Source organism: Triturus cristatus, chromosome 5_1 (genome assembly GCF_964204655.1).
Source record: "Triturus cristatus chromosome 5_1, aTriCri1.1, whole genome shotgun sequence".
NCBI lineage: Eukaryota > Metazoa > Chordata > Amphibia > Caudata > Salamandridae > Triturus > Triturus cristatus.
Window position 1 is genome coordinate 442,372,473 of NC_140587.1, and position 25,905 is coordinate 442,398,377.

General features: G+C 45.6%; 1 protein-coding gene across 1 annotated transcript in view; it reads left to right on the forward strand.

Annotated features, from left to right (window-relative positions):
- The window catches only part of INTS8 (integrator complex subunit 8), a 724,118-nt gene that overhangs the window by 669,896 nt on the left and 28,317 nt on the right, over positions 1-25,905 (forward strand). The window contains exons 25-26 of the mRNA XM_085605229.1: positions 23,461-23,534; positions 23,614-23,678. Coding sequence (XP_085461355.1) covers positions 23,461-23,534; positions 23,614-23,678 — 139 coding nt within the window. The remainder of the gene's footprint in view (positions 1-23,460; positions 23,535-23,613; positions 23,679-25,905) is intronic.

A 25,905-nucleotide genomic window follows, 5' to 3' on the forward strand; every position in this document is an offset into this window, starting at 1 on the left:
TTGTACAGTGAGAGTGGCTTGCACTTTACTGTTTCCTTATAATTCCATGGTTATTAATATTTTAGTTTTTGCCATTGTCCGCTTGAGATCCGCAATTATGGTCAGACACACAGGGGCAAGGGATGCACTAAGAGAAAAAAGAAACCCATTTTAACAGTACAGGTTTGACTGAACTCTGTTCACAGTATATATCGGCACCAGGGGTGGGCTTCTAAGCAAAAACTTTAAGCCCCTCCATTTATTTTAACTTACTTTTTACAAAAGATGTTAGACCCTTTTAAGACAAGTGTTTGTGGATTGTCTTAATTATTAAAGGGTTAACGCATGATCCAGAAATAATAGTTTTCTTGGAGTGTGTTTTTTTTCCTATAATAATTTAACATATATGATACAAAGCTGGAACCTAGTGAAAATTACTTAAGTGCAGGCACTTTCTTGAAGTGAGTTAAGGTACGGTGCCACCAGCAGGAGGCAGCATAGGAAACAATGTCACAGCTGGGGACTATAAATATTACCCTTTTGTCGGGAGTGCGGAATGATACGCATTTGCCTGGGACTTTATAAATCCTTGCACCGTTTCCTTTAATGTGCAAACACTGCCTGCACAGTTCACGACTTTTTCACATTTACTGGTTGTCTTCTGTTTTGCTAAGGTATGTAGGGCCCAGTTTAAAAAGATAGCAGTACATCTAAGCTTGGAGATTTACAACTATGTCCGAGAGGTTTAGGTGCAAGTTTCGCATAGGGTTCTATGCCTATTTTGCAGAGTTCTACATAGTAGAGAACTTTGCACATGGGGAAATAGTACCCTGCTCAAGCGCAATCTTTTTTTCCTCCACAGAAAAAATATTTTTCCACATGGATAACCTCCTTTCTCTAAACGACAACCAAAAATGAGGGTGATCAATTCCATTTTACGTTCTGAAAAGGGATTTGCTCACGCCCTTCTGGAGGGAAATGCGATCTTTTCCAGGCGGGAAAGGGGAAGGGAGTAGTTTGTGAATACTGTCAAACACCGGTATCCATTGGCGTTGGCGTTCATATACTTCAAGGCTAATCACACTTTAGAAGACCCACATTTCCACCCTGTGCCAAGCTCTACACTGTTGGTAGAGCTCTTCGCACATAGAAATAGATGGGAAAACACCTGCTAGGAACCACTTTCTGAATTTCTGGCTGGCTTAAGTATGGTAAATTACATCGTGAACATAGCTTTAGGGGTGATTTATGCCTGAATTTGCCTTTGTGAATAGGCCCATGTAAGTGTGTTAAACAAAAAATCCACTTTACAACATGTAGCACGTTATTAAATCAACCTGTTTGACAACTTTAGTTAACATTTCAACTTAGCAATCATGTGTGTCAGCCTGGGCTGGGACAGCTTCCTGGGCACACACACATCCGCACCCGAGTACTTCACAGGTCTTTAAAAGAGCATTCACTTGCTAACGAGGCTATGTTGTAAATACTGATAACACCAGAGGCAATACTTACTCTGTGTGCAATCACCATACCATCCTGTTTTGCAACTCTCTGCTGGAGTACGGCAGCGCCACAAAATATGCTAGTATTTTCCTGTTTTTACATATAAATACAGACAAAGGAACTTCTTTTCCGTCTGTATTTATATGTAAAAATCCGTTTAAACGGAAAACTGGGAGCCCTAATCATAATGGACTGTTCTCTCTTGAAAGCCTCCTCCATGTTACAGTTGCATTTTGCCCTCAGCAGTTCCCCAACCGGTATACTCCATTTGTGTGTCCGGGTGGCTGCTGAGGGCGTGCAAGATGCTATTGCCCGCAGTCTCCTTATGGAAGAGGTTGGTATGTATACCATCTTGTAAGATTCCAATCCTAACATCAAGATAGTCTACTGTTTTGCTGCTTATGGTATGTGTAAGGCAAAGGTTATATGTGTTGTTGAGTTTATCAATGAAATTGTTACCCTCAACTACACTCCCTTTCCAGATGATGAACAGGTCATCAATGTACCTGAGCCAAAGTATGATCTGTTCAACCTCTGGAAAGTTAGTGGTGTCCTTGACAATCTCTTCTTCCCATAGCCCAGGAACAGGTTGGCACAACTCGGAGCAAAGCACGTGCCCATGGCAGTCCCCATTATCCGTTTGAATAGGGTGCCATCAAAGAGGAAGATGTTGTTTTTCAAGCAGTGTTCAATCATTTTAAGGATCATGTCCATGTGGGCTTAGTACCTTATTTGTCTTGTACGGAGAAAGTGTTGGCAAGCGTGGATACCCTGTTCATGGTCAATTATGGTGTACAGGGAGTTGACATCCGAAGTGATCAGGAGAACATTGTTTTCCCAGTGGATGCCTTCCAGCTTGCCTAAAAAATCTTTAGTGACTCTAAAATGGGAAGGGAGATTGGATACCAGATCTCTCAGAAAATGGTCTACATATTTAGAGACATTTACAAGGGCACTGCCCCTGGATGACACTATGGGCCTTCCCAGGGGATTGATAGGGTCCTTATGCACTTTTGGCAGAAGGTAAAGGACCGGGAGTTTGGGGAAGTCTTTTTTCAAAAAGTAGTACTCCTCCCATTCGAGTATCCCTTTATCTTTCCAGTAAGCTAATTTGTCCCATATCTCTTCGACACTGTTAGTGTATGCCTCCCTTTGAATAATGGTGTAGATTTTCTTATCACTGAGTTGACGGTTAGCTTCATTGATACACATGCCCCTAGTAAGCAAGACAATGTTCCCTCCTTTATCTGCGGGACGCACAATAATGCTTATATCTTCAGCCAATGATTTAAGAACCTGTTTTTTTGTGAATGTGAGATTATGAGAAGACTGATTCTTAAACCATGTTTTATGTCAGAATTCGATTGCTTGTTACAATATCATGAAAGGTATCAATATTATCATGTGATAACACAGGGTAAAAGGTGGAACGTGGTTTGAAGGTGGTACGAGCGTTTGCATCAGTTGTAATGTCCAACCCGTCTAAAAGTGTATCCACGTTTGTTCTGACCACTTCCGTGTCTTCCTCTGTTTGTAATTCATGCAACGTCAGAAGTGTATCAATGTCTCCAATGTTGAGATCTTCCTCAGATGCATCTCCTGACTATCCTTCAGTTCCTGTGTTCTCCCTATTTTGAGACTTTGCTACTTCTTTAACTTAAGTTTTCTTATCAACTTTGAAAGGTCTATCCATGACTATGTGTGTGTGCTTGAGACTGTACAGTTTTTTTGTTACTTGGAAAGGATTGCAGTAATTGCAAATATAAGTGGGCATTACAGGTTGATATAATTCTCTCCCAACAGGAGATCCCTGGTTAGATTACCTACATAGGCACAGGTACACCCCGCTGTTAATCCACTCTGGGTACTTTGACTCACTCGACCCTGAACTCAGAGGAGTTCAGGTTTTATCCGTGGAACTTCCATGGGTTTCACTCTACAAATGGGCTGGTCCACTTCTCAGGCACTTGCCATTACCCTTTTATCCCGGTCCACCATTCCCTTGGGCACCTTGCCCCCCACCGGGTGGGACTGACTCGAGGACATTGGGTCAGCACAATGTTGTACACCATGAGACGGGAGGTAGCGTGGGTTCCCTTTGATCTAATTACCCCCGTGTCATGTACCGTGAAGGTGCAGGATGGCCACTACTGGGCACTAGTCCCTTCATTATTACTATTATTTTATTATGTGTTACTCCAACACATGGAAGGGTAGGCACTAGTTGTCTGATTACCAATTACTCTATAGCAATGACACGGCAGCTGTCTTACTTGACTCACCTTTGACTGTCATTTCGTGCCCTGTACCGTAAGAAAGTTTTCTGTTTATGTAATCATGGAAACATATGACTGCAATGAGAGTAATTCTGATAATAATATAATTGTTTTGGGATTTATACACTTAGTGTACCGCATGTACTTGTTGATCTACGTCGTCATTGAAATTTTGAGCACTATGTCAGTTACTGTGAAGATATTGGATGCATTTTATGACTTTAATATGGCACAGGAATTTATTCATATAGGATTATTATGTGCATGTCGTGCAAAGATTTTGCTTTTGTGCAATTCATTAAAATATGGCCGACACTAAGATAACATGTAGATCCTTTGTTTATGTCTGTTACACAACCTTATTATGTTCATTTCGTGCAAAGATTTTACTTTTGTTTAACTCATTACAATATGGCCGACACTAAGACAATATGTGGATTTCTCCTTTGTCTGTTACACAGCCATTTAAAAATGCACATCATTAGTGGAGACTTCCCATGTGATCAAGGCTACTGCTTAGCTGAAATTCGTTATGAGAAGATGTACTAAATGGATTATTGGCAGTAAATCCCTTATAGTGTCCTGAGAGTGTGATACTTGTTACTTTACCTTTGAGAATATTATTTGTCGGCCTGCTCTGCCGGCACGCACGCTACCTCCCATGGGGGGGGGGGGGGGTTAGTATGGCTCTATATATGCACGTAGAGTATGAGCTATATAGATTTGGGCATTGTTTGATCATTATTTATGGCAGATTCATATTTGGATAATTGCCACCTGTAGGAAAGTAGGATCTGCTTTCATGGTTACCCCCACTTTTTGCCTGGTGTCAGTATGTTTTTGACCTAGTCCGACTGGGATCCTGCTAATCAGGACCCCAGCCACTGTGCTTTCTCCCTACATTGGCCATGGTAAGTGCTTTTGTACATCCACAATTGGCTACTGGTGTACCCTTGTAGGTCCTTAGCATATGCTACTAAGGTACCAAGGGCATAGGTACACCAGGGGTCTCCCATGGGCTACAGCATGTATTGTGCCATCCATGGGAGTCCAATTACACTGTGACTACAGGCCTGCCATTGTAGCCTGAGAAAAGTTTTTGATTGCACTTCTCACAACAGATATAAGTTCCCTTATATCTGAGGTCACTGCACTTAAAACATATAAGTCACCACTATGGTAGGCTCTACAGTCCTGGGGGCAGGGTGATTGTTTATAAGTGTGAGGGTGACCCTGCATGAGCAAGACACCCCTACAATCCCCGGAGTTGATTCTCCAGGCTTTGTAAGTCAATACGAGATGTCTAACTATAGAGTGACTGCTCTGAAACTGGTCATGTTTGGTATCAAACAAGTTGGAACCGTACTGCAACACTGATTCCAGTGTTGGGAGTACGAAATCATGTACTGGGGGGGCTTCCTTGGGGTACACTCCTGAGATCCCGGTAACAGCCTTTTAGGGTCTGACAGCAACCCACTGCTGGTGCCGACTACAGATGCGATTCTCCCCTCCTGCTGCTGAGCCACGCCCAAGCAAGGGAAGTTAGAACAATAGGTTTCCTGTCATAGACAGGACTTAGTGTATTGGGCTGGGATGGGGGTGCTTGTCAGCACCACCAGACTGCTTTGATGGGCACATTTTGTGCCCTCCTTGCATACTCTAATTTGAGGCAGTTCAGGGGCTCTGGGCTCCCACTCTGGCAAGAAACTGGACAAAGGACATGGAAGTATCCTCGCCTCTGTCCAGCCCCTCCTCTGGGAGGGACCCCTGAGTTGTTCCAACCCTTTCCTTAGGGTACTTAAGGGCTTATCTGTGGGTGGTTCCTTAGATTCATCATGAAACAAGACTCAAGCCTGAAACCACATCACTCTTCGACCGGTTGAATACTTGGACTTCGCCTGGAACAGAGACTACACCAAGGAAGACTCCTTCTGCTCCTGGTCTTGCTGTTCTGCAAGTCTTAATCGTCGTCTGTGTCTATGCTCCTTCCAGGATCTTTAGAAGAACTGTGGGCATCAAGGACATCCCAAGTAATCGCCCTTGGAATGAAGGAGTCACTCCTCTGCATCTGCAGGCACCGCAACAAAGTGGACTGGTCTGCTGCTCCTTTCATCCTACCGACTTCCCGAGGCTCAGCAGCACAGGTGGTGGTTCTACAACTCCCTCGAGGCCTGCCCTGTCCTTTCTGCCAGGATCCCTCGTCTGAACCCCCGGCACTGAACCCCTGTGCACCGTGATGACTTGCCATTGCCAAGGCTTGTTGGCTCTGCAATCCAAGATCTTCGGGTTACAAGAAGCTCCAACATCTCTTCCTGCCAAGTATAGTGTCCTCAACGCATTCTCTGCACCCTGGGCCCTCCTTCTTGGTGAGCTGCTCGAGGTCCTCTTGCGACTCCTGTGCCTTTGGCCTGTGGGTCTTCTTGAGGGTCTTCTCCTGTTTTGGTGAGCTCCCCTGTGTGCTCAGCACCTGCTCTGACTCTCCTGCTGTTGGTAAGTCACTTGGACCTTGTTTGTCTCAATGTTGCTCCTTCTTCGTTCTCCACACCAGTTGTGGCTACCTAGGCTTGTTGATGCTCCTGCTGGACACCGACCACCTAGTCACCGACATCCTACGTGGGACAGCTCGTGCATGGCTCCTTGTCTTCCTCAGCATCTCCCGGTCCTCACAGCTGCAACTGTCCAACATCGGTGGGTATTGCTCTTCCGTGCCTCATAGTCACTCCTGAGTGGCATAGACTCTGTCCCCTCTGTTTGCAGGTTCTTCATTTCCAGAATCCACCCTTGGATTCCATCGGACTTCTTCTCCAGAGGCGTTTTTCTCCCATTCTTTCATTGTCGTCTAAGGTTTTCAACGTCTTTTCGCCCTATGCACCTGGCTTCCCTGGTGTGTGTAACCTGGTTCCTGTGGAATCCGTGGGGGTGGGTGGGCTCTCCATCCTTCCGTCCTCCAAGGGAATTCTTCAGGGTCCTCTGAAAAGTGTCCTTCTTCTTCAAAACTGCAACCACGACTACATTGACTTGCATTGGTCATGCAGCTGTGTTCTCTGCGTTTACCTTTTAGATCTTGACTTGGTATTGCCATACCATTCATTTCTGTTTTCTAGTTATTGTTTCAAAGATTGCATTGATCTTTTTTGGCACACTGTTTCCACAGCCAGTTTCTGTAGTGGCTCCGCGTTGCAGCGCGGAAGGTTCACAGAAGAAACTGATGTCAGCATGCTGGAGGAGACTTGTATGACTCCACAGACATCACAATCAGAGTAGACGTCATCATGGAGTCGTTCGATGCCTTCCCCCGGTGCATAGATGTACTGCTTAAAAATCTCTGGATCCAGTGTGACGTCTAGGGAGAATTTAAATGTTGAGGAATCTGCAGCTAGACTATGTCACTAACAGATAAGGCGTTGCCGAAGGTAAGTAACTTGTTCTTTTAGGCATGGTGTTCAGTGGAGCAAGGAGGGGATCAGCTCCTGTTTCATTACACAGAATATTTGAAAAATGCTGCTTTTTCAGGAAAATGCATGCAGAAGGTTACTGTATGTTCCTTCCTTCTTCCTATCAGCTATCCTTTAGCTGCTGTGTTTACAAACAGTGCATGCACCAGCTAATGGTATATTTCCTGCACGGTACTGTTAGCAGGAGTAAATAAAAACTATGCAATACAAATATACAAGATAGTCTGATTTCTAGGCTTATCACTTGCACTAAGCATGCACAATATCTGAATGTAAGGACATTATATGCTACCCTCTCCGCATACAACCTGGCCTGTTATCACATTTAATACAAAAAATACACATAGACGCCTTGCCGCGCATGACAGAGAGAAAGCCCGCTTTAGTTAGCTACAACTGTTTGCTTAACATCCTGTAATATGTCACCATCATCCAATCATACTTGTTTGTCCCCCTCATATCAGCTGTTTATAATGAGCCAGGTTGCATGGAATAGGGTACCCCAAAGTCCCCTTTAACGTAACTCAAGCACCTCTTTCCAATACATCTGTGTTATGGGACATAACCACCAAATGTGTATTTCGTCCCCCTTCACTCACACTGCCTCCAATATTTACCATCAATATTAGCATGTGTGTGAATTAGCTTATGTGAGGTTAATACCAGTAAAACATTTACTTAAACATGTTGCTTCTGTTTTGTGCTGTTCGAAGTATTTACACACTGTCCCTCCATAAAATTTGCCACTGGGGTTGCATTATCTCTTTTTCTAACAAGATTCCTCGCTTATCCATATAAGGTCAAGTGGCCCAAACAGCCTTATAAGTCAGTAGCGAGCATATATCAGAGACTAAAACTCTATTAGAAGGAATGGTTGCAAGCGTATTAATGTGTGTTTTGAAGTTGCCATCAGTGAGGAGGCTGAGATTTGAGGAGTAAAGTCGTCCAAGTAAATGTTTTCCAGTTACCCTGAACCATATGTTATTTGCTAACATTATGGTTGAGGACAGTCACAGTGCGGATCAGATTCACTTCGAGGTGGGCCTTGGAAATCCTAGCTTAGATGTGTGTGAGGCAAGTCTGCAATCAAGTGGTGTCTTGATTTGATGCAATCCTAAGGTATATGTGGATGTCATCTACATATCTTGCTATCCAACCATGCCAGAATGACACCCAGGCCTACCATTTATACTTTGAAAATTGCTGGTTAGGGGACTATGGGGGGGGGGGGGCAACACTGCATTTTACAAGAATGAACTCCAGTCTGCAAACACTTGCACTGGGAACATTTAATGGTTATTTGTGGGCTCTTTCCACCACCTTAAGTTTGCCTGATCAACCAACTCTCTCTGTAAAGCCACCTACTATGATTAATTTTCTTAAAGGCCTGTCTTACATGTTTCTCAAAAGCCATTTGTCATGTCCAGACTGCTTTGAAACCGTTCTTAATTTGTTATGCGTAAGTCATTTGATCCGATGCACAGTTGCTCACTATGACTCCTGTCACTTAAAACAGTCTCCCTTATTGCCATTACATCAGCGTGTTGCATGAGAGAACTGCGGCAGCTCTCAGTGCACCTTCTCTATACCACTTTTTTAGGATACAATTTAGGGCTGAGGACACTTGACAGCCTTCTGCGCAAGGTAGTATCACCTTTTCACATTGACCAGTCGATCACTCTTTCAAAAGAAAAGAAGAGGCTCCATTGGCTTAACCATAAGAGGAATCTTGAATTTCAATATTGACCGCACAAAGGATCATTTTGTGGCTGATCAGCTCTTTGTGGATTTTTCTGGAACAAAGAAGAGGAAGGCAGTGCAAAAGAGGACCCTATCCATGTAGATTGTCCTCTGCCTCAAAACCTGCTACACTCTGGACAGAAGGCCTGTGGATTTATTCCACCACGCCAAGGCAGCAACAACAGCATTAGGGAGGTGAGTGTTAGTTGTGGACATATTCTGGGCTACGATGGGGGCATTGGTGCACACATTCACAAAGTGCTACTGCCTTGACTGTCCGGTCCGACGTGAGAGCCATTTTGTCTCTAGGTCCTGCAATACTTTCTGATCTGAGCCTGCTTTTTAGACACTTCATCTTTGGGATATACAGCTGTGGCATATATTCTAAGGATGATAAATCTGCAGTTAAAGGTATCCATCAGAAGAACAAATAACTTCCCTTCATTAATACTCTTTCTGGTGGATGCTCTATATAACTGCAGAGTCTAATGGATATTTATAACTACAGATTCCTCACCTTTAGAATGTTCACTAGGAGCCAGACTGTATCTGGTAACGTTTCATAGCAATGCTTCTGCACACCACTGGGTGGAGCCTTGAAGTGACAAAGGCAACCCACATACTCCTGCACACCAACATTGGGAAATCCATCTATACATAAAGTTTTATAAAAAAAAGAAACTGTGGGCAATCCATCACTGTCTCAGCGTTCTTTGCCCCACCACATCCCTCTAAGGAAGAGGAGAGCTCCATCAGTTAGATTCCAAAAGAGTTTTACGTTTTTACATCGATTGTGACTGAGACCATCGGGTGGATAATAATCTTTCTGTGGGGTTCTCTGGGGAGAACAAAGGAAAGGCTGTGCAGAAAAGGACTGTTGATTTGTTTATTCCTCTGCAGTAGAGTGCTTCTCCACTTCTTTCTTTCTGCTTCTTAGAACACGGATCCAGAGCTCTGCTCCCACTTTTGTTGGTGTTTTGATGACTCCCAAAACGAAATCCAGTGTGCAAAAGTACAATGTCACCTCCTAAAACCACGTGCTTAAAACCATGCCATGACTGCAGAAAACAGATGTCGATCACGGACCTGTATGAGGTGGGTCTTTGGTTCGGGACATGACTCAAAGTCATGCGATGAGTTTGCCCTCTTGCACCAAAAGACGATCCAGGGCCATGAAACTGTACATCGTCGAGCACATTTAAATTCGAGTCTATGAACCTGCTCCCAAGGCCACTCCCATGAGAAGTTGTCTTTGCAGTCAAAGTCCTCTGGTAAGTCGGAGTCGAAATATTAGCATAAGATAGCGAAGCGGGACTCGACCCCATTCCACAACCCTTTATGAAATGAAAAGTCACAAGGTGCCAATCACCTGATTAAAGAGTTGATCCCGCAGTTGATCCCAAAGTGCCCAAGTTCCCGTGGGCCATTAGTAATGCCACAGCAGGTCGAGGTCTTTAACAAGACCATGTTGCACATCTTTGGCACTCTTACTGCTCCCTCTGCCTCACCTTCGAACCTCAAGGATCCACAGGGGCTCCGTTAAGATTATCTGTGGCAGATCCATTCTTGGCGCAATCTCAACAAGTTGGACTGGTCACAGGTTCAGCAGCAACACCAGTGCAGAATTCTACCCCAGCTTAGAGAGTCCCTCCCTTACCACCGCTGATCCTGGAGGATATTCCAGTATGAACTCCGATGTCCGACCACGAACCAGCATTGACTCGACACCAACCTAGGATGTGCTCCGAATCTGCTACCGCACACCAGGTCCCCATTCAGCCTGACCCTATGCTTCACTGTCCTTTAGGCTCTGAATGTGAACAGAGCTTGCCACCACTCAGAGATGACGATGGTTGGAATGGGTCTGATTTTCAAACCTCTGACCCCCTCATGCTTATTATCATATATCTGCCCTGCAGTCCCACAGGCGTTACCTGCGGTTCAAGCTAGGCCAAAGAGCATTTTCAGTTTTATGTGCTCTCCTTTGGCTTCACGAAATTGATGGTGGTAGTCGCCATCCATTTTCGGAGGTGGGGGATACCAGTTTTCCCCTACCTCAACAATTGGCTGTTGAAGGTGGACTTGCCACAGCCTTTCATGGAAAACCTCTAGATGATGGTAAACCGCCTAACATCGTTGGGGTTCATAATCAACAAGCCAAAGTGTCACTTGACTCCTTTACAGAATGCAGTTCATGGCCTTTCCTTTGTTGCAAAGAGCCCTGGACATTTGGACTATGAAAATGTTATTTTAGCCTTGTGTCAGGTGCCTTATGCGGGCTCTGTGGTGGAATCTGAATTCCCAGTCGGCCCAGTACCAAGACAACCTGTCAGATACCATCTGGGTTTTAGAGACTGCACGCAATGCGCAGTGCTGGCTGCTCTACCTCAATTGGACCAGCAGCATACCCCTCTTCATTCCCCATTAAGAGGTGAGGGTGGGTGGTGGATGTGTCTCTTATGTGTTGGGGAGATCATCTATAGTAAGTAGAGATCAGAGGACTCGGGTCTCTGGTAAAACCCTGCTCCATATAAATGTGATGGAACTGCGGGACATTCAGCTGGCACTGAAAGTCCTGCTGTCCATCAACGGAAGGCTGCTACAGGTTCTCACGGACAATACCACTACAATATGGTAGTGCAACGAGCAGGACAGAATGGGGTCCTGTGGCAAGAGACTCGGAGTCTCTAGAGTTGACTAGAGCGTCGGGGCATATCCCTAATCCTGAACCACCTGGCGGGATGCTTGAATGCCAGGGCAGACAAGCTCGACCAGCAGCGCTGGTAGGGGAAGCCTGACAGATGACAACACAAAGTGTCAAACAAAACTTTTGCACTTTGGAGTTCCTTTGACAGCTCTGCTAGGAGATGCATTCTGGCTCAAGCAGAGCAGAGGAGTCCTATGTGCATTCCTGCCTCTGCCTCTCCTAGTTCTGTAAAAGATAAGGAGAAACCTGGCCACGGGTCATCCTAGTGGTTCAGGATTGGGGCAGAAGAATGTGGTACTTAGAACTTCTAGGCATGAGCATCTGTTCCCCGATCAGGTTGCCACTCAAGACTATATTCTGTCGCAGTAGCAGGGCACGATTTTGCACCCAAACCTGTGCAATCTACACCTCAGTGCATGGAGAATGAGCAGCAGCAGTTCACTGCATTTTATCTCTCATCTGGGGTTACGGGTGTATCCTTGCTGCCATCTGTCTGTCTCAGACTTTCATTTACGCTGGGCGCTCGGGCAAATTTGTGGCCTGGTGTGGAGTTTGCACAACATACTCTTTACAAGCTAAACTGTCAGATGTCCTATTGTTTGCTTCGTCTTTGGCCTTGCAAGCCCTAGCAGTCAGTACTATTAAAGATTATTTGAATGCCCTTTTGGTCTTTTCTCTGTGGGACCAAATGTCCTTGTTTAAATCATCTGTTTGGATGTGGTTTATTAAAGGTTTAAAACATGTTCCTTCCCAAACCTTTTGTGATGCCACAGTCAGACCTTAGTCTGGTCTTGAATGTTTTCATGTGTATTCCCTTCGAGCTGATACACAGCTGCAAGTTGAGTATTCTGACCCTATTGTAATCACTTCAGCTTGTTTCACGAGTGTACTTCAGGCTCTTGCGATACAACCGCCCCGCACCACATTTTTTCCCCAGACTTACTGCTGCTAAGGACTTGGATGGCCTTCTTGCTGAAAGTCGTAACTCCTTTCCACTTTCGGCAATCCATCACTCTGTGTTCTTTGCCCCACCACATCCTGCAAAGAAAGACCAAAAGCTCCATCAGTTTGATCCCAAAAGAGCTTTAGGATTTTACATTGCTCGTAACAAAGACCATCAGGTTGATAGTCAGCTTTTTGTGGGGTTATTTAGGGCGAAGAAAGGAAAGGCTTTCCGTGATATCTGTCAGGCTGTGATGTGAGCATTGGTACAAAGCGCTACTGCCTCGACAGTCAGGTCCGACGGAAGGGCATTTCACCGATTCAGTCCTACAAGATTTTCTGCCCTGAGCCCATTCCACAGACCTTCCATCTTCAGGAAGTACTGCTTTGGTTTGATTGTAAATGTGAGGAATCTGCTAATACAAGTATCCATCATAGTAACAAGTACTTACCTTCAGTATCAGTGTTTCTGGTGGATACTCCACTAAACACAGATTCCTCACTGCCCTCCGCCATCTCTGTTAACTGATCTCTCTTGACCATCTAAAAAGATCCCTAATCAGAAATCTAACACTAGTGCTGACATTTGTTTTGTGCTCCGTGTCCGGGGCGTGAAAAGAGATCAGCAAGAAATGGATGCTTGCGCGCAGGTGTGGAGCTTACATGCGGCTTTGCTCTGTCACTTTTGGGTGGAATAAAGCCTATGCGGAGCCGCAAAGCACCACCCAACAGCGGCGCGTGAGCACTGCGATGAAAAGTTTCCGCATCCAGTCTGGCACCTGGGGAGTATTCTAAACTTGAGGAATCAGCGGTTAGAGTATTCACCAGAAAGAGCATTACTGAAGGTAAGTAACTTGTTCTTCATTACTGCTGTACCTCCTCCCTGTTCTGTGGAGTGGACAGTTCAGTTGAACAATATCATATGGTTTCAACTTGAATTCTGGCACACCGTCATCTGCAATTTCTTCAAGCTGCTCTTCTTCCGAGGGCACCGAAGAAGGAGAAAATGACATCCGCGCAAGCGGCACTTAGGTTACTTGTTTGTTGGGGTATTGTTTGGGGAGGGTTAGTTTGGGAGGGGGATGTAATGGGTACTGCACAAGATTCCACTTATTAGTATAGTAGTTACCTGTCTGGATATACAAATTGCAAATTTATACTGTAAATCATGTTGTAATTTCTGTAAGATGAATGTATGCCTTATCTTACCATGCGACCAGGATCCGGGCCGTCTTGCTAATATGCAAGGCCTTCAAAATGTTTATGATTTCATTACAAGACCGGAGGCTACCATTATGCTTACACTTTTAATTGCGTCACCAGGACAGCCGCATACATCACAAAGGAAGTATTCCAAATAGAACATTAACAATAGTAAAAGGCATGAGCCCACAGTATTCTGCCTCTTTTAAATGCAGCTCCAGGACAGATAAGTTCTCTTTTGTGATCCTTATCTAACTTGCTTCTATATTGTCTTGTTCAATTTATGCGATGCTCTTAGAATGTTTTAATCCATTTTGATGTATTTTACATGTACCCGTTGATGTAGTTTACTGGGTGTCTTTCCCTATACCCTGCGCGCTCGCATTCTGGTGTTATCGTGCTTCTGCACCTTTCACACGCTGTTTCGGGACTCTCCCCCCCCCCCCCCCCCGCGCTTCCGCACCTTTCTCACGCTGTTTCGGGACTTTTTCTCCCTCCCTCAGCGCCGTTTCTATCCCTTCCGCCTCCAATTTATGGAGGTTGGACCCTACCTTGCACTGGTGCCGTTTCCCGACGCTCTTAGCCGATTTTACATCCCGCAGTCTGCCCCACGGTACACTCTGTTATTCTGCATGTTCTGCCCTTTTGGGGGCTTTCAGCGGTACATTTCCCCTCCTCCAATAGAGGAATGAACCTTGGCAACGCGTCGCTAACGTCGTCGTGTTGCCAAGGAACATTCCTCTCTCCTCTCAGCCTGTATTACACGCGTCATGCTCGTCATGACAACCAGGCCATAAACAACCTCCGGTGATCGCGCTCGAGCGCATTTCGATCACCGGAGGAAGACAGTTGTTTACCAGATAGCGTTTTCTCTCCAGCCTACGCTCCCTCTAGTTTAATAAGCAGACTGCACTGCAGATTTAAAATTAACAGACTGTTGAGCTATTCCCCAATCAATTTATTTCTCAACCTTATTTAAAAAAAAAGAAAAAAAAATCAAAATCTAACTCAATATTATTATTTACATCCCCATCATTATATTTATTAAAAAAAAAAAAAGAGAGAGTGAGTATTTTATTTATTAATATTTAATTATTAAGATAATATTATCCCTACCTTCATCTATCATGTCTGATTTCGACTCAGACGAAGCAGAGGCTAGTGCGCCTACCCCCAATTTAAATAATGAGGCTTTTAAAGAGATCATTCAAGAGGAAATGAGATCATGTATGTTGGAGACCTTGTCCAAAGTGATGACTTCTAAAAGACCTTTCCTATCTGATGAAGAGATTAGCTCCCTTGACCAACATACTCTCTCTAATGATGATCTCACTCACACAAGGGGAAAAAGAACCAAAAAAAGTAAGAACATAGAATTTTTCCCCAAGAGCACTGAAGGGGCTAGTACCTCTACTTTTACGGGAGGTCATCGTACCTCTTTTTCCCTGGGTGTCCCTAGCGGCACAACATATAAAGGTGTCCCTAGCGGCACAACACATAAAGGTGTCCTCAGCGGCACAAAATATCATGGTGTGCCCTGCGGCACAAAATATCAAAGTGCTCTAAACAATGACCTCGCTACTGATGATGATCTCTACATTGATGACGCCTCTGACTCTCCGGACGAATATGTCCTAGACCTAGATCAAGACGATCTTGAATTCAACTCTCTAGATGAAGACCTCTCTCACTCAAAAGATACCATCTTAGACCCTTTGGGCCAAGAGATGTTTTCTCCTCTCAACATTAAACATCCCAGGAGCTCAGATTGGATTCCTCAGGACCATGTGAGCAAATTTATAAACAAATGGCTGAGAAACCCCCTTGATAGAGATGCTCGGAACCTACTAAGAGCTGAATGCTCTCGTCCTTCCATTGCAGATAAGACTTGCCAGACTCCTAATCTCGACCCAGAACTTATCAAGTACATCTTCAAACTCGGAAGAGATCCTAGAAAGGGTATGGAGAGGTCCTTAAAAGGCTGCCAGGATAGGGTCCTTGACATTCTGGGCCCACTGGCAAGAATCATCGATATTTCGGAAGAAAGCCATATTAATGGCACTCCCCTCGACACAGAACTCATTAGAGGACTTAGTCAGAGAGCCCTTGTTCTGTTAGGCAACGCTAATGCCAGCCTGAATTCTGAGAGGAGAAGAGTGGTCCTAACCAAGATTAGCCCGAAACTCAGTGATCTAGCAGACAAAGAGCCTTCTGCCAACCCTAAAGGCTTGCTTTTCGGGGAAGACCTGATTAAGACCCTAGGGAAATACGTTTCTACGTTCACAGCCCTTGATAAAGCACATCAGAATATGAAGAGAGTGTTTAACTCTAATAACCTTTTCGCAAGGGCCGGTAGACGGGGCCAGTCTTCCGGCCGATTCAACAGAAGGCCCTACCCTAGAGGAAGAGGTTATGCAGGAAGAGGCTTCTTCAACCCAAACACTCCCCAATTCTTTCCGCAAAGAGGAAGAGGGTTTCGCTCAAGAAGCTTCAGATCCCGCGGACCATCTACCGACAACAGCAACCAAAGTGAGTATAATTTCTACCCTTTCCCCTCATTCCCCTATCCCCAAAGTGGGTGGAAGACTCAAACTCTTTTTCAACAACTGGAAGTTGATAACACAAGACTCATGGGTTTTAAATACCGTGAAGGGATTCATGATAGACTTTATCCAAACTCCTTACCAATCTTCTTTCCCAAAAGAAATGCCTCTTTCCCTAGATCAGGAAAAGATTATAGAGGAGGAGATCTCCTCTATGCTTCAGAAGGGTGCTATAGTATAAGTCCCTTTAGAGATGCTAAAATTCATAAGCACCCTGTTCCTTGTCAAGAAAAAAGACAAAGGGTGGAGACCCGTCATAAATTTAAGAGCCCTCAACAAATTCCTTGTCTACAGACACTTCAAGATGGAAGGTATTCACCTTCTGAGGGATTTACTTCTAAAAGACGACTGGCTTGTAAAGTTAGACCTAAAAGACGCCTACTTCACGATTCCTATGGCCAAAACCCACCAACCCTTCCTTCAATTTCTTTGGAAAAACCGTCTTTTCCAATTCAAGGCTCTCCCCTTCGGACTTTCTTCAGCCCCCTGGTGTTTCACCAAGGTAATGAGATCAATCGCTTCCTGTTTAAGAAAAAAAGGTATCCGCATGATAGTTTATCTAGACGATATCCTCATCCTCTCTCAGGACCATTGTCAAATTCTCCAAGATCTAAATACTGTGATGGACCTTTTGGAAAACCTGGGGTTTATTATAAACAGAGAAAAATCCATCCTTTCACCTTCAAAAAAACTAGAATTCCTTGGTTTTTCAGTAGATACCACAAGTTGTCTACTACTCCTTCCTCCAAAAAAGATATCCAAAATAAAAAAAGAAATAAGACATATCCTAAAACTTCAGAGTTTTCCCCTAAGGGAATTAGCCAGATTACTAGGTCTCCTTTCCTCTTCGATTCAAGCCATCTTCCCAGGCCCTCTAAATTACCGTGCACTTCAGAGGGTGAAAGCGAGGGCCCTTCAATCGGGCCTCTGGTACGGAGACCTTATCTCGCTAGACCAGGAGGCCAAGGTAGAATTGACCTGGTGGTTAGACAACCTAGATGCATGGAATGGGAAAGCAATTTTTGTCTCAACTCCAGAATTCGTTTTAGAATCAGATGCCAGCCTTCATGGCTGGGGAGCATGCTTTCAAGGCCAGAACACTGGTGGAATTTGGTCTCCGGAAGAATCCTTACATCATATAAATTTTCTGGAATTGACAGCTGGTCTTTACGCCTTGATGAGTTTCAAACAATTCATTCAGGGCAGGTCTATCATCCTGAAAATGGACAATATTTCCGCCGTCGCCTACATAAATCGGCTAGGTGGAACCAAATCTGCCGACCTCTCCAATCTTGCCAAGAAACTTTGGATGGGGGGAGGAGCCAAGATGGCGACCGGGACGGCAGCGTAGACTCCCGGCTCCGTTAACCTCCGCATCCCGCACGGATATCCTGCCTGAGATCCTCACCCTGTGCTACGTGGTCGTGTTTCTGAAGGAGAGGGGCTCCCGACTGTGTGACTCCGAGGTTTCTAGCTGTGGTATCGCCTGAGAAAACTGCATCTGAACTTTGCTGCCTGTGCGGCCCTGGAGCCGGGACATCGAGTGGACGCCGTGGCCGGGTGGCAATGCGACAACAGCGGCCGGTGGTGACTGGGTGGAGTCGGCCCACCGGAGCGGTTCCAAACTCGGCCTACATTTCGGCGTGATTACTTCTACTGCCCAGCGTAGCGGACCGAGTGCATGACCGGGGGTGCAAATCTTCGATCCTCCGGTGGCTGCCCCTGCCTTGCTGGTGAGCTGCCCGGCAGCCGTCCGTATCCTGCCCCGACCATTGCGGGCCGCCCCCGGATTTCTACGGGGGCTGGTCCGTGGTGAGGACGACTGTTGCCCGTGACCACGGATAGTTTTTTTGCCTGCCCCCGGAACCCGGTCACCCGCGACGTGGACATCGCGACGCTTGTCCCGGGGGTCCCGGCCCCGGTGAGGGTCGGGCATACTTGGCGGCCATCTTGGGGCGATGAAGCCTACCATCCTGTCCGCTGGGCCGCAGCGTGCCTGTGAGCGTACGACTTTTGGGAGTGTGGCGGCGAGATCACAGAGAGCTGAGCTGGGGTACGGCGACCTCCTCGAGGCTCTTGGTACTCTTCACTCCTCCCTGGTTCATGGTTTCGTGATCTTGGGGAGTAAGCTCGATGGTGTGGCGTCGGAGTTGGGGCAGTGGCGGCCCGCCTGTCCGCACGAACACAGAGACTACCCACACTGCGCGCAGGAGGACGCTGTGGTGGCCGCCCCTGAGGTTAGTACACGACTGGACGCTCCGGCCAGTATGCTACAGTGTGTTCGACCTTCTGAGGGCCTGATCTGTCCCGGAGGCGTTGGACCTGCGTGGGATGTGGTGGCCTCATCCCGTACATGCCCTCCTGCGACCCAGGGACAACTCCAGCAACTAATGTCCGCTTTGGCTGCTCCTGCCTTCCTGAACCTTGCGTGCAGTTCAGATTCTAGGGCAGCACTGGGAAGCCTGTTTCTTCACGCGGCGGACTGTGTTGATGCTCAGAGACTTCCACCCCACCTGTGTGCGTCGCTTCTCGGTCGTTGTTGGACATTCCTCTGCCTAGGAACATTGGGTATGGTGCTGGGTCGAGGGGTTGGCGTGGGCAGACTTCCAAAGAGTGGTCAGGGATGAGGCTGACCCCTCGGGGGTGGTCGCCTAGTGGACGGGCGGGCTTAGGGGTGGCGTGCTCTCCTGACATGGCTACTGGCACAATAGGTGCATAATGCTCCCCATCGTGGCTTGAGAAGATTGTTTTTGTGTTGTTCCTTGTTCACTTTAGAGGGAACCTTACCGTGCGGGAGGGAGAAGCCGGGGGTCTGTTATGAAGGCCCTCCTCCAGTTTATAACTACCTTCTCTACCCCCCCGTCTGGTGGGGGTCCTTTCCTACTTCTTTTTCCCTATTCTCCTATATTTCGGGTCTGGTTCCAGGGCGACAGGCACACTGCTGGGGGGGGGGGCCGTACTCATCTGCAGAGGTGCAGGGTGGGGGGTTGGGGGAGGGGATTCTGTATTCTTTCATCTCTTTTTCCATGGCCTCCTTTTTCTTCTCTGATTCTTATTGTTTTTCCTTTTCTGGGATCAGTGTGATACACCTCCTTTCGCTATGCCTCGTTGCCGTTCCATGTGTTCACAACTTCCGGGGTGTTCATGGGGAGTTCTGGCGGGGGACTGCAGGCGCAACTGTATATTATGTTCTTCCCCATCCTGATGTTCTTGTGTTTGCGCCATTGACCTAATAGCTTGCTGTAAATCGCTAACGTTCTTTACTCTGCACATCCGTGATCGTTGTTTTAAAATTGCTTGTCACCTGATCCTACTGCCTTGTTTCATCACAAAATGAAAACCTCTTTCTCCTGGTGCCCTACTTACGCTGTTCACAGTATTAGCAGTACGATTTTGCTCCCCGAAGTGCTGCCTGTGTTTGTACTTGTCGTTCTTGCTCTGATTGCTTAGCGGCCGGCCCTGGGGGGTTGTAGGCCCATACTTGTTCTTACTGAACTGTCAATAAAGGTTTTCAAAAAAAAAAAAAAAAGAAACTTTGGATGTTCTGCTTGGAACACAAAATCGCCTTAAGAGCCGAATATCTCCCAGGCAAATCCAATGTATCGGCAGACTGGAATTCAAGGTTCCTTCTGGACTTCAGCGATTGGAAACTCAACGTCTCCGTCTTCAATTCCCTCAACTTCTATTGGGGACCTCTGGTTTTAGACCTCTTTGCCAGCAGACTAACCTTCCAAATCGAGAATTATTACAGTTGGATGCCAGATCCGGGTGCTCTGGCAGTGAATGCCTTCCTCCAACCTTGGCAAGGCAGAAACAGCTACGCCTTTCCCCCCTTTTCCATGATTCAAAGAGTGCTTCAGAAAGTCAGACTCCACCAATGCTCAATCGTGTTAATCACTCCCTTCTGGCCCTCTCAAGCCTGGTTCCCAACTGCCCTAGAGATGAGCTACGACTCCCCATTCCTAATTCCCTTCCTTGCGGACCTTCTTACAGACATAGACGGTCATCTTCACCCCATGGTTCAATGAGGGAAACTGAACCTTCTTGCCTGGAGAGTGTCAGGAGATCCAATGATCTCTCAGGACTTTCATCAACAGCTTCAACTCTCCTCGGCGAATCCTGGGCCCCTGGCACACACTACCGATACAACAACATTTGGAAATCTTGGGTTCGTTGGTGCTTGGAAAGGAATCTGGATTCCGTTCAGGCACCTATCGTTGACATAATCAACTTTCTAGTGGAACAATTTGAAAGAGGCCTTAGTTATAGATCTATCAATTGTTATAGATCTGCCATCTCCGCCGGCCACTCCCTCGTCAACGGTAAAACTATTGGTAAAAATGCAATTATTTGCAGGGTCCTTAAAAGTATCAGACTCAGAAGACCTCCTAGACCCAGATATCAATCCCTTTGGGATGTGAACCTAATCCTTGACCTTTTTTCAGATTGGCCCATTAATTCACTCTTAGACAATAAAAAACTTTCTATTAAACTAGCTACTTTACTTTGCTTAATTTCCTGTCGTAGAGTCTCTGATGTCAAGGCTATGGAGATATCTAATAGATCTTATAGCATGTTCGGAGTAAACTTTGAGCTCTTCAGAAGAACAAAGACCATGTCCAATACTATTTTTTACCCTCGTTTTGATGATTATCCCAAACTCTGTGTAGTTGACTGTATGAAAGAATATGACTCTAGAATGAATTCTCTTCGACCTCCTAGTGCAAACCAATTGCTCATTTCCTTCTAGTGCAAACCAATTGCTCATTTCCTTTGTTAAACCACATAAGCCTGTTTCTTCCAGTTCTATCTCTAGATGGGTTAAAATTGTGATGAACCTAGCAGGTATCGACCTTAATATTTTTAAACCACACTCTATCAGAGGAGCTATGGCCAGTAAGTCCTTCTGGTCCGGAGGTAAGTTGGATGATATCCTCAAGGCTGCTGATTGGTCTAATGCTCGGACCTTTGCTCATCATTACTGTAAACCTATCCCGCATGTGTCTGACGTAGTATTACAAAGCTACCAACAAGCATAATGGTAGCCTCCGGTCTTGTAATGAAATTGCGATTCTCCTATTAACATGACCAGAGAATCTGGATTTCATTAAAGACACGGAGGCTATCATTATCCCCCCCTCCTCTTTCCCTTTGGAGGTTGTTATGCTTCTATAGAAATTAATCTAATGTTTATTATTATATTCTATAGATTTTATATTGTTGACTTGACTTGTTATTGTTGACTTGACATACTCTTCTTGCCTTTTATACATTGTTGTTTTACATGAGTCTTTTGCTCTTATTATACTTGCACTAATTCTCTCTCTTTTGCAGATGCTCTTTAAAGAATTTTTGGATTTGATTTTCTTCTCCTTCTCCATCTTCGGTGTCCTTCCTTCTACGACTTCCTACATTTCACCAAGACGTTTTTTTCTTCACTTACTAAGTTCAAAGGATTTTATTGAACTTTTCCTGTTGTTTTTCGCGATTTAAAAGAGGCAGAATACTGTGGGCTCATGCCTTTTACTATTGTTAATGTTCTATTTGGAATACTTCCTTTGTGATGTATGCGGCTGTCCTGGTGACGCAATTAAAAGTGTAAGCATAATGTTAGCCTCCGTGTCTTTAATGAAATCCAGATTCTCTGGTCATGTTAATAGGAGAATCGCAATTTACCGTGTACACCTGTGTGTTATTTGCTGTGCTAAATAAAAATATATATTTTTTAAATGACATCCGCGCACAGGGGTGGCACTTATATGTGACTCCGTTCTGTCACTTACGGGGCAGTACATAGTCAGCCCAAGCCGTATGGCACCACCATGCAGCACGTCGGATCTTTCCTGAGTCTCCAGATCCAGTCTGATACCAGAGAATTTTTTTAAATTGGGGAATATGCGTCAAGTTAGTGTCTTTTGAAAGTAAAAGGACCTGACAGTCCCGCATTCATGCTTAGTCAAACATAATGTTGAGCAAAATGAATTACACGTCTCCATTAACTGTGACCCACTGTGGACCTAGGAATTTCACATCATGTTAAAATGTATGAAATTCATGTTATCTACAACCTACAAGATGACGAGCATCAGAGCCTTATTTTACTTTGAAAATCTAAAGAAAAACAAATTAAACACACAATTCCTGTCTCGTTTGCTGAAAATGTTGTTTTCCCAAACTCACAAAAAGCTACAAAACACAAAGGAAAAAGCAAAAAATGGACACGCTCCGTATTTTGACTCATTTCATTGTTATACCAATGTAAAGGCCCTGTGTGATGCTTTTTATGCAGTTGTGAAACTCCCAATCTCTCTATATTATGATAAATAGTTACACTCAACCAACGGTTGGTGAAGGGGATGAATGATATTTTAAACAACCAAGGGCTGAACTCCGTGCCCCTCTCTGTAGAGATTAGATGGGCACTGTGAGATAGTTTAGGCTGGCTTTACCAGATTTCAATAGGGAAGTAAGTTTGGCCTTCTGCATTCGGTTTCGACCTTGGCATCACTAGCCTTCTTGTTTGTGAGCATTGATTGAGGAAAGTGTTATATCATTGGTGATCCAAGAAATGGAGGCAAGGATGGCACCTAAAAAGATGGGTTTCCTGAAGAACTGTATAAAATATGTCAAAATCAGTTGGTACCCTTTTTGTCGCATTTATACAAAGAAGCAGAAAATAAAGGCTCAGTTTTGTGAAATTTTATGTAGACATTGTTTCGCTGATTCTTAGCCAAACGTAAAAATTATATGTAAGCAATACATAATTGAATCAGATTGCCCCATGCCAGTAACGTGTAAGCTATCATGTATTTTGGCTTAGAAAACCTTGCTTGCTTACATCACAAAGACACATTCTGCCAAGAGCCGTGGAGGTTCTGGACCACTTTTATTACCTTTATAGCTAAATCAATTGTGTAAATCTTATTGTATTTGTAATTATCACGTTTGTTTTGGGAAAGTTGCAAGAATGATGAGGATGAAGTATTTTTTTCACATGTTTTTTGTAAATACAATTGTGATCTCGATCCCTTCGTTTTGTATTGATATAGGTAGCGATTCTCTGCCAGTTCCTTCGTGAAATAGACTATAAGACTGCATTTAAAGCTTTGCAGGAACAGAACAGGTAAAGGAATTTTATAGTGCATGCTAATGATATGCAGTGTGTCATCAGACGAGGTTTACTATTATTTTGTCTCTTTCAGCCATGATGCCATGGACTCGTACTACGATTATATCTGGGATGTCACCATTCTGGAGTATTTGACATGTATCCTTTCTTTAGAAGAAAATGCAAAAATAAATGACAACTTCCTCAAATATGTTGCCTTTCATATTACTGTATACTGCACATGTAAGGACAGCAAATGTAACTGTTCACAAGAACTCCCTCAACTAATGCTTCGGAATGATGTACATATGTTTAACTTTCAACTGGCACTTTCAAGTCAGTACAAAACGTGCAGGTTTATCGTTTCATTCAAAAAGCAAACGGGCCTTAATATCTTCTCTTTTTATCTCCACCTGAAATCTATTTTCACAGATTCATCTCTTATGTACACCATAAAATAAGAACTAGCTCAGCAGTTTACCACTTACCCCAGCTCCTTTTAGCACTAGGTGCAAGTGTGCAGATTGGGCGTGAAAAATAAACAGGGCTGGATTCACAAGGGGAACATACTTTTTTACGTAAGGTTACACTTTTCAGTATTCACAAATTGCGCTTTTGTAGTAATTTACAATTTTTAAGTAACTTCCTCTTTTGGAGTGTGTCCAGCACTACACATGGCCAGCCATTGATACTGCAATGCCCTCCCATAGTAAATAGTGGGGCGACACCACGCCGGTATTGTTCCCCATCGAGTGGAAGGGAGCGGTAGCGGAGTCCGAGATCTTCGTTGCACTTGAAATCATCAGGCCACTCGAGTAAGCCCACAAGAAGAAGAAAAGTAAGAAGTCGAAGAGGTCTTCGACTTAGCCACATCCATTGGCACAAGGGAGCATCGACACGCCAGGCCTGGCTCCACGGTTGAGCCAGGGCCTGGGTCATCTCCAGGCCTCCAAGTTTCCAGGACTGGAGCAAACCCCACTCAATTCCTGGAGTTCTATGAGGCAATGTGCCTCATATAGGTATGACTTGCCCCACCAGAGCGCCTTTGGGCCTGCAGGTTCTGGAAGAGCCCCTACTGTTGCCACTCCAGCTGTGTCGGCCCAAACGCCAAACAGGCCCTTGGATCCACGGATGAAACCAGACCTGCACCAGTCGTACCACCTCGACCATCTGCGTTGCCGGTCCCGATGCCAATGCTCCCGATGCCCCCCCTGCGGTGCTGTCTCCATTCTGATCCCCGACACTGAGCGGGAGGGGCGTCGCCAGACTCCGACTGGAGCAATGCCATCTAGGCCAGAGCCTGAGCCCTATTCCTATGAGCTAGGACTTAGGGAGGAATGGGAGGGGGGCTGGACCCTGGTGAATACCAGCCTTTATACCCCAATATGGACTGGTGTGAGGATTTGGCAGAGGCCAGTGGACTAGATACTTCTCCAGATACTGGCATGCATTTTTCCCTTACTGTGGCTACGGGGGAGGGAGCGTCATTTGCTATGGGGGTGAGAAGGGCAGCTAAGGTCCTGGACCTTCAGTTGCCCTCTGTGGCAGACAAGACCAATGTCTTGACAGGTGTTTCAGCCGGTAGTGACCCCCTCCGAACTGCTTCACCCTTTTAATAATGTCCTACTTGGGACTTGGTCCAAGCCCAGCACAGGGGCTACTGTGAACAGGACAATTGATCACCACCATTGCCCTGCTGCAGGTGACCCCAATTTCCTCACACAACACCCTACCCCATAGAGATTGGTGGTCCAAGCCTCTACCTCCCATGTAAATCCTGGGGCATTCCCTACCACCCCACTGGATAGGTAATCCAAGAGGCTGGACACCTTAGGGAAGATTGTTTTCTTCCACCAGCCTGGCACTGCGGATTGTACACACCGCATGCCCTTAGGGCCATTATTCCCGTGCCCAATGACATTCGGTTATGCAGGTGCTGCCCATGGTTCCGGCCGAGGGCAAGGCCATACTCCTCCCTCCCACCCAGGCTGTTGCCGACAAGAGAGGTGCAGCTAAGCTCACGATCCGATGTGGACTGTATACCACCAACTTGTTGGGCAGAGTGCCTTCAACGACAGTGGCCGTAAGGCGCTACACCTGGCTGAGAGCAACTGGATTTTCCAGGCATGTGTAAGCATTGCTTACAGACATGTCTATTCAGAGACCAGGAGGATTCAGCGCTAGAGTGCCTTAAGGATAGTAGAGCTATAGCCAGGTCCTTGTGCCCCTCGCCACTCCCAATCCACCTTTCGTGGCCACAGAAGGGGTTTCCAGCTGCATCTCTACCCTCCCAGCCACCCCAGTGAGCAAGCTTCCTAGCCTCTGTGTGGCCGAGGATGCGGTACCCACACACCTTGTGGTTCGGGCAGCCAGAGGTCGCGCTAGT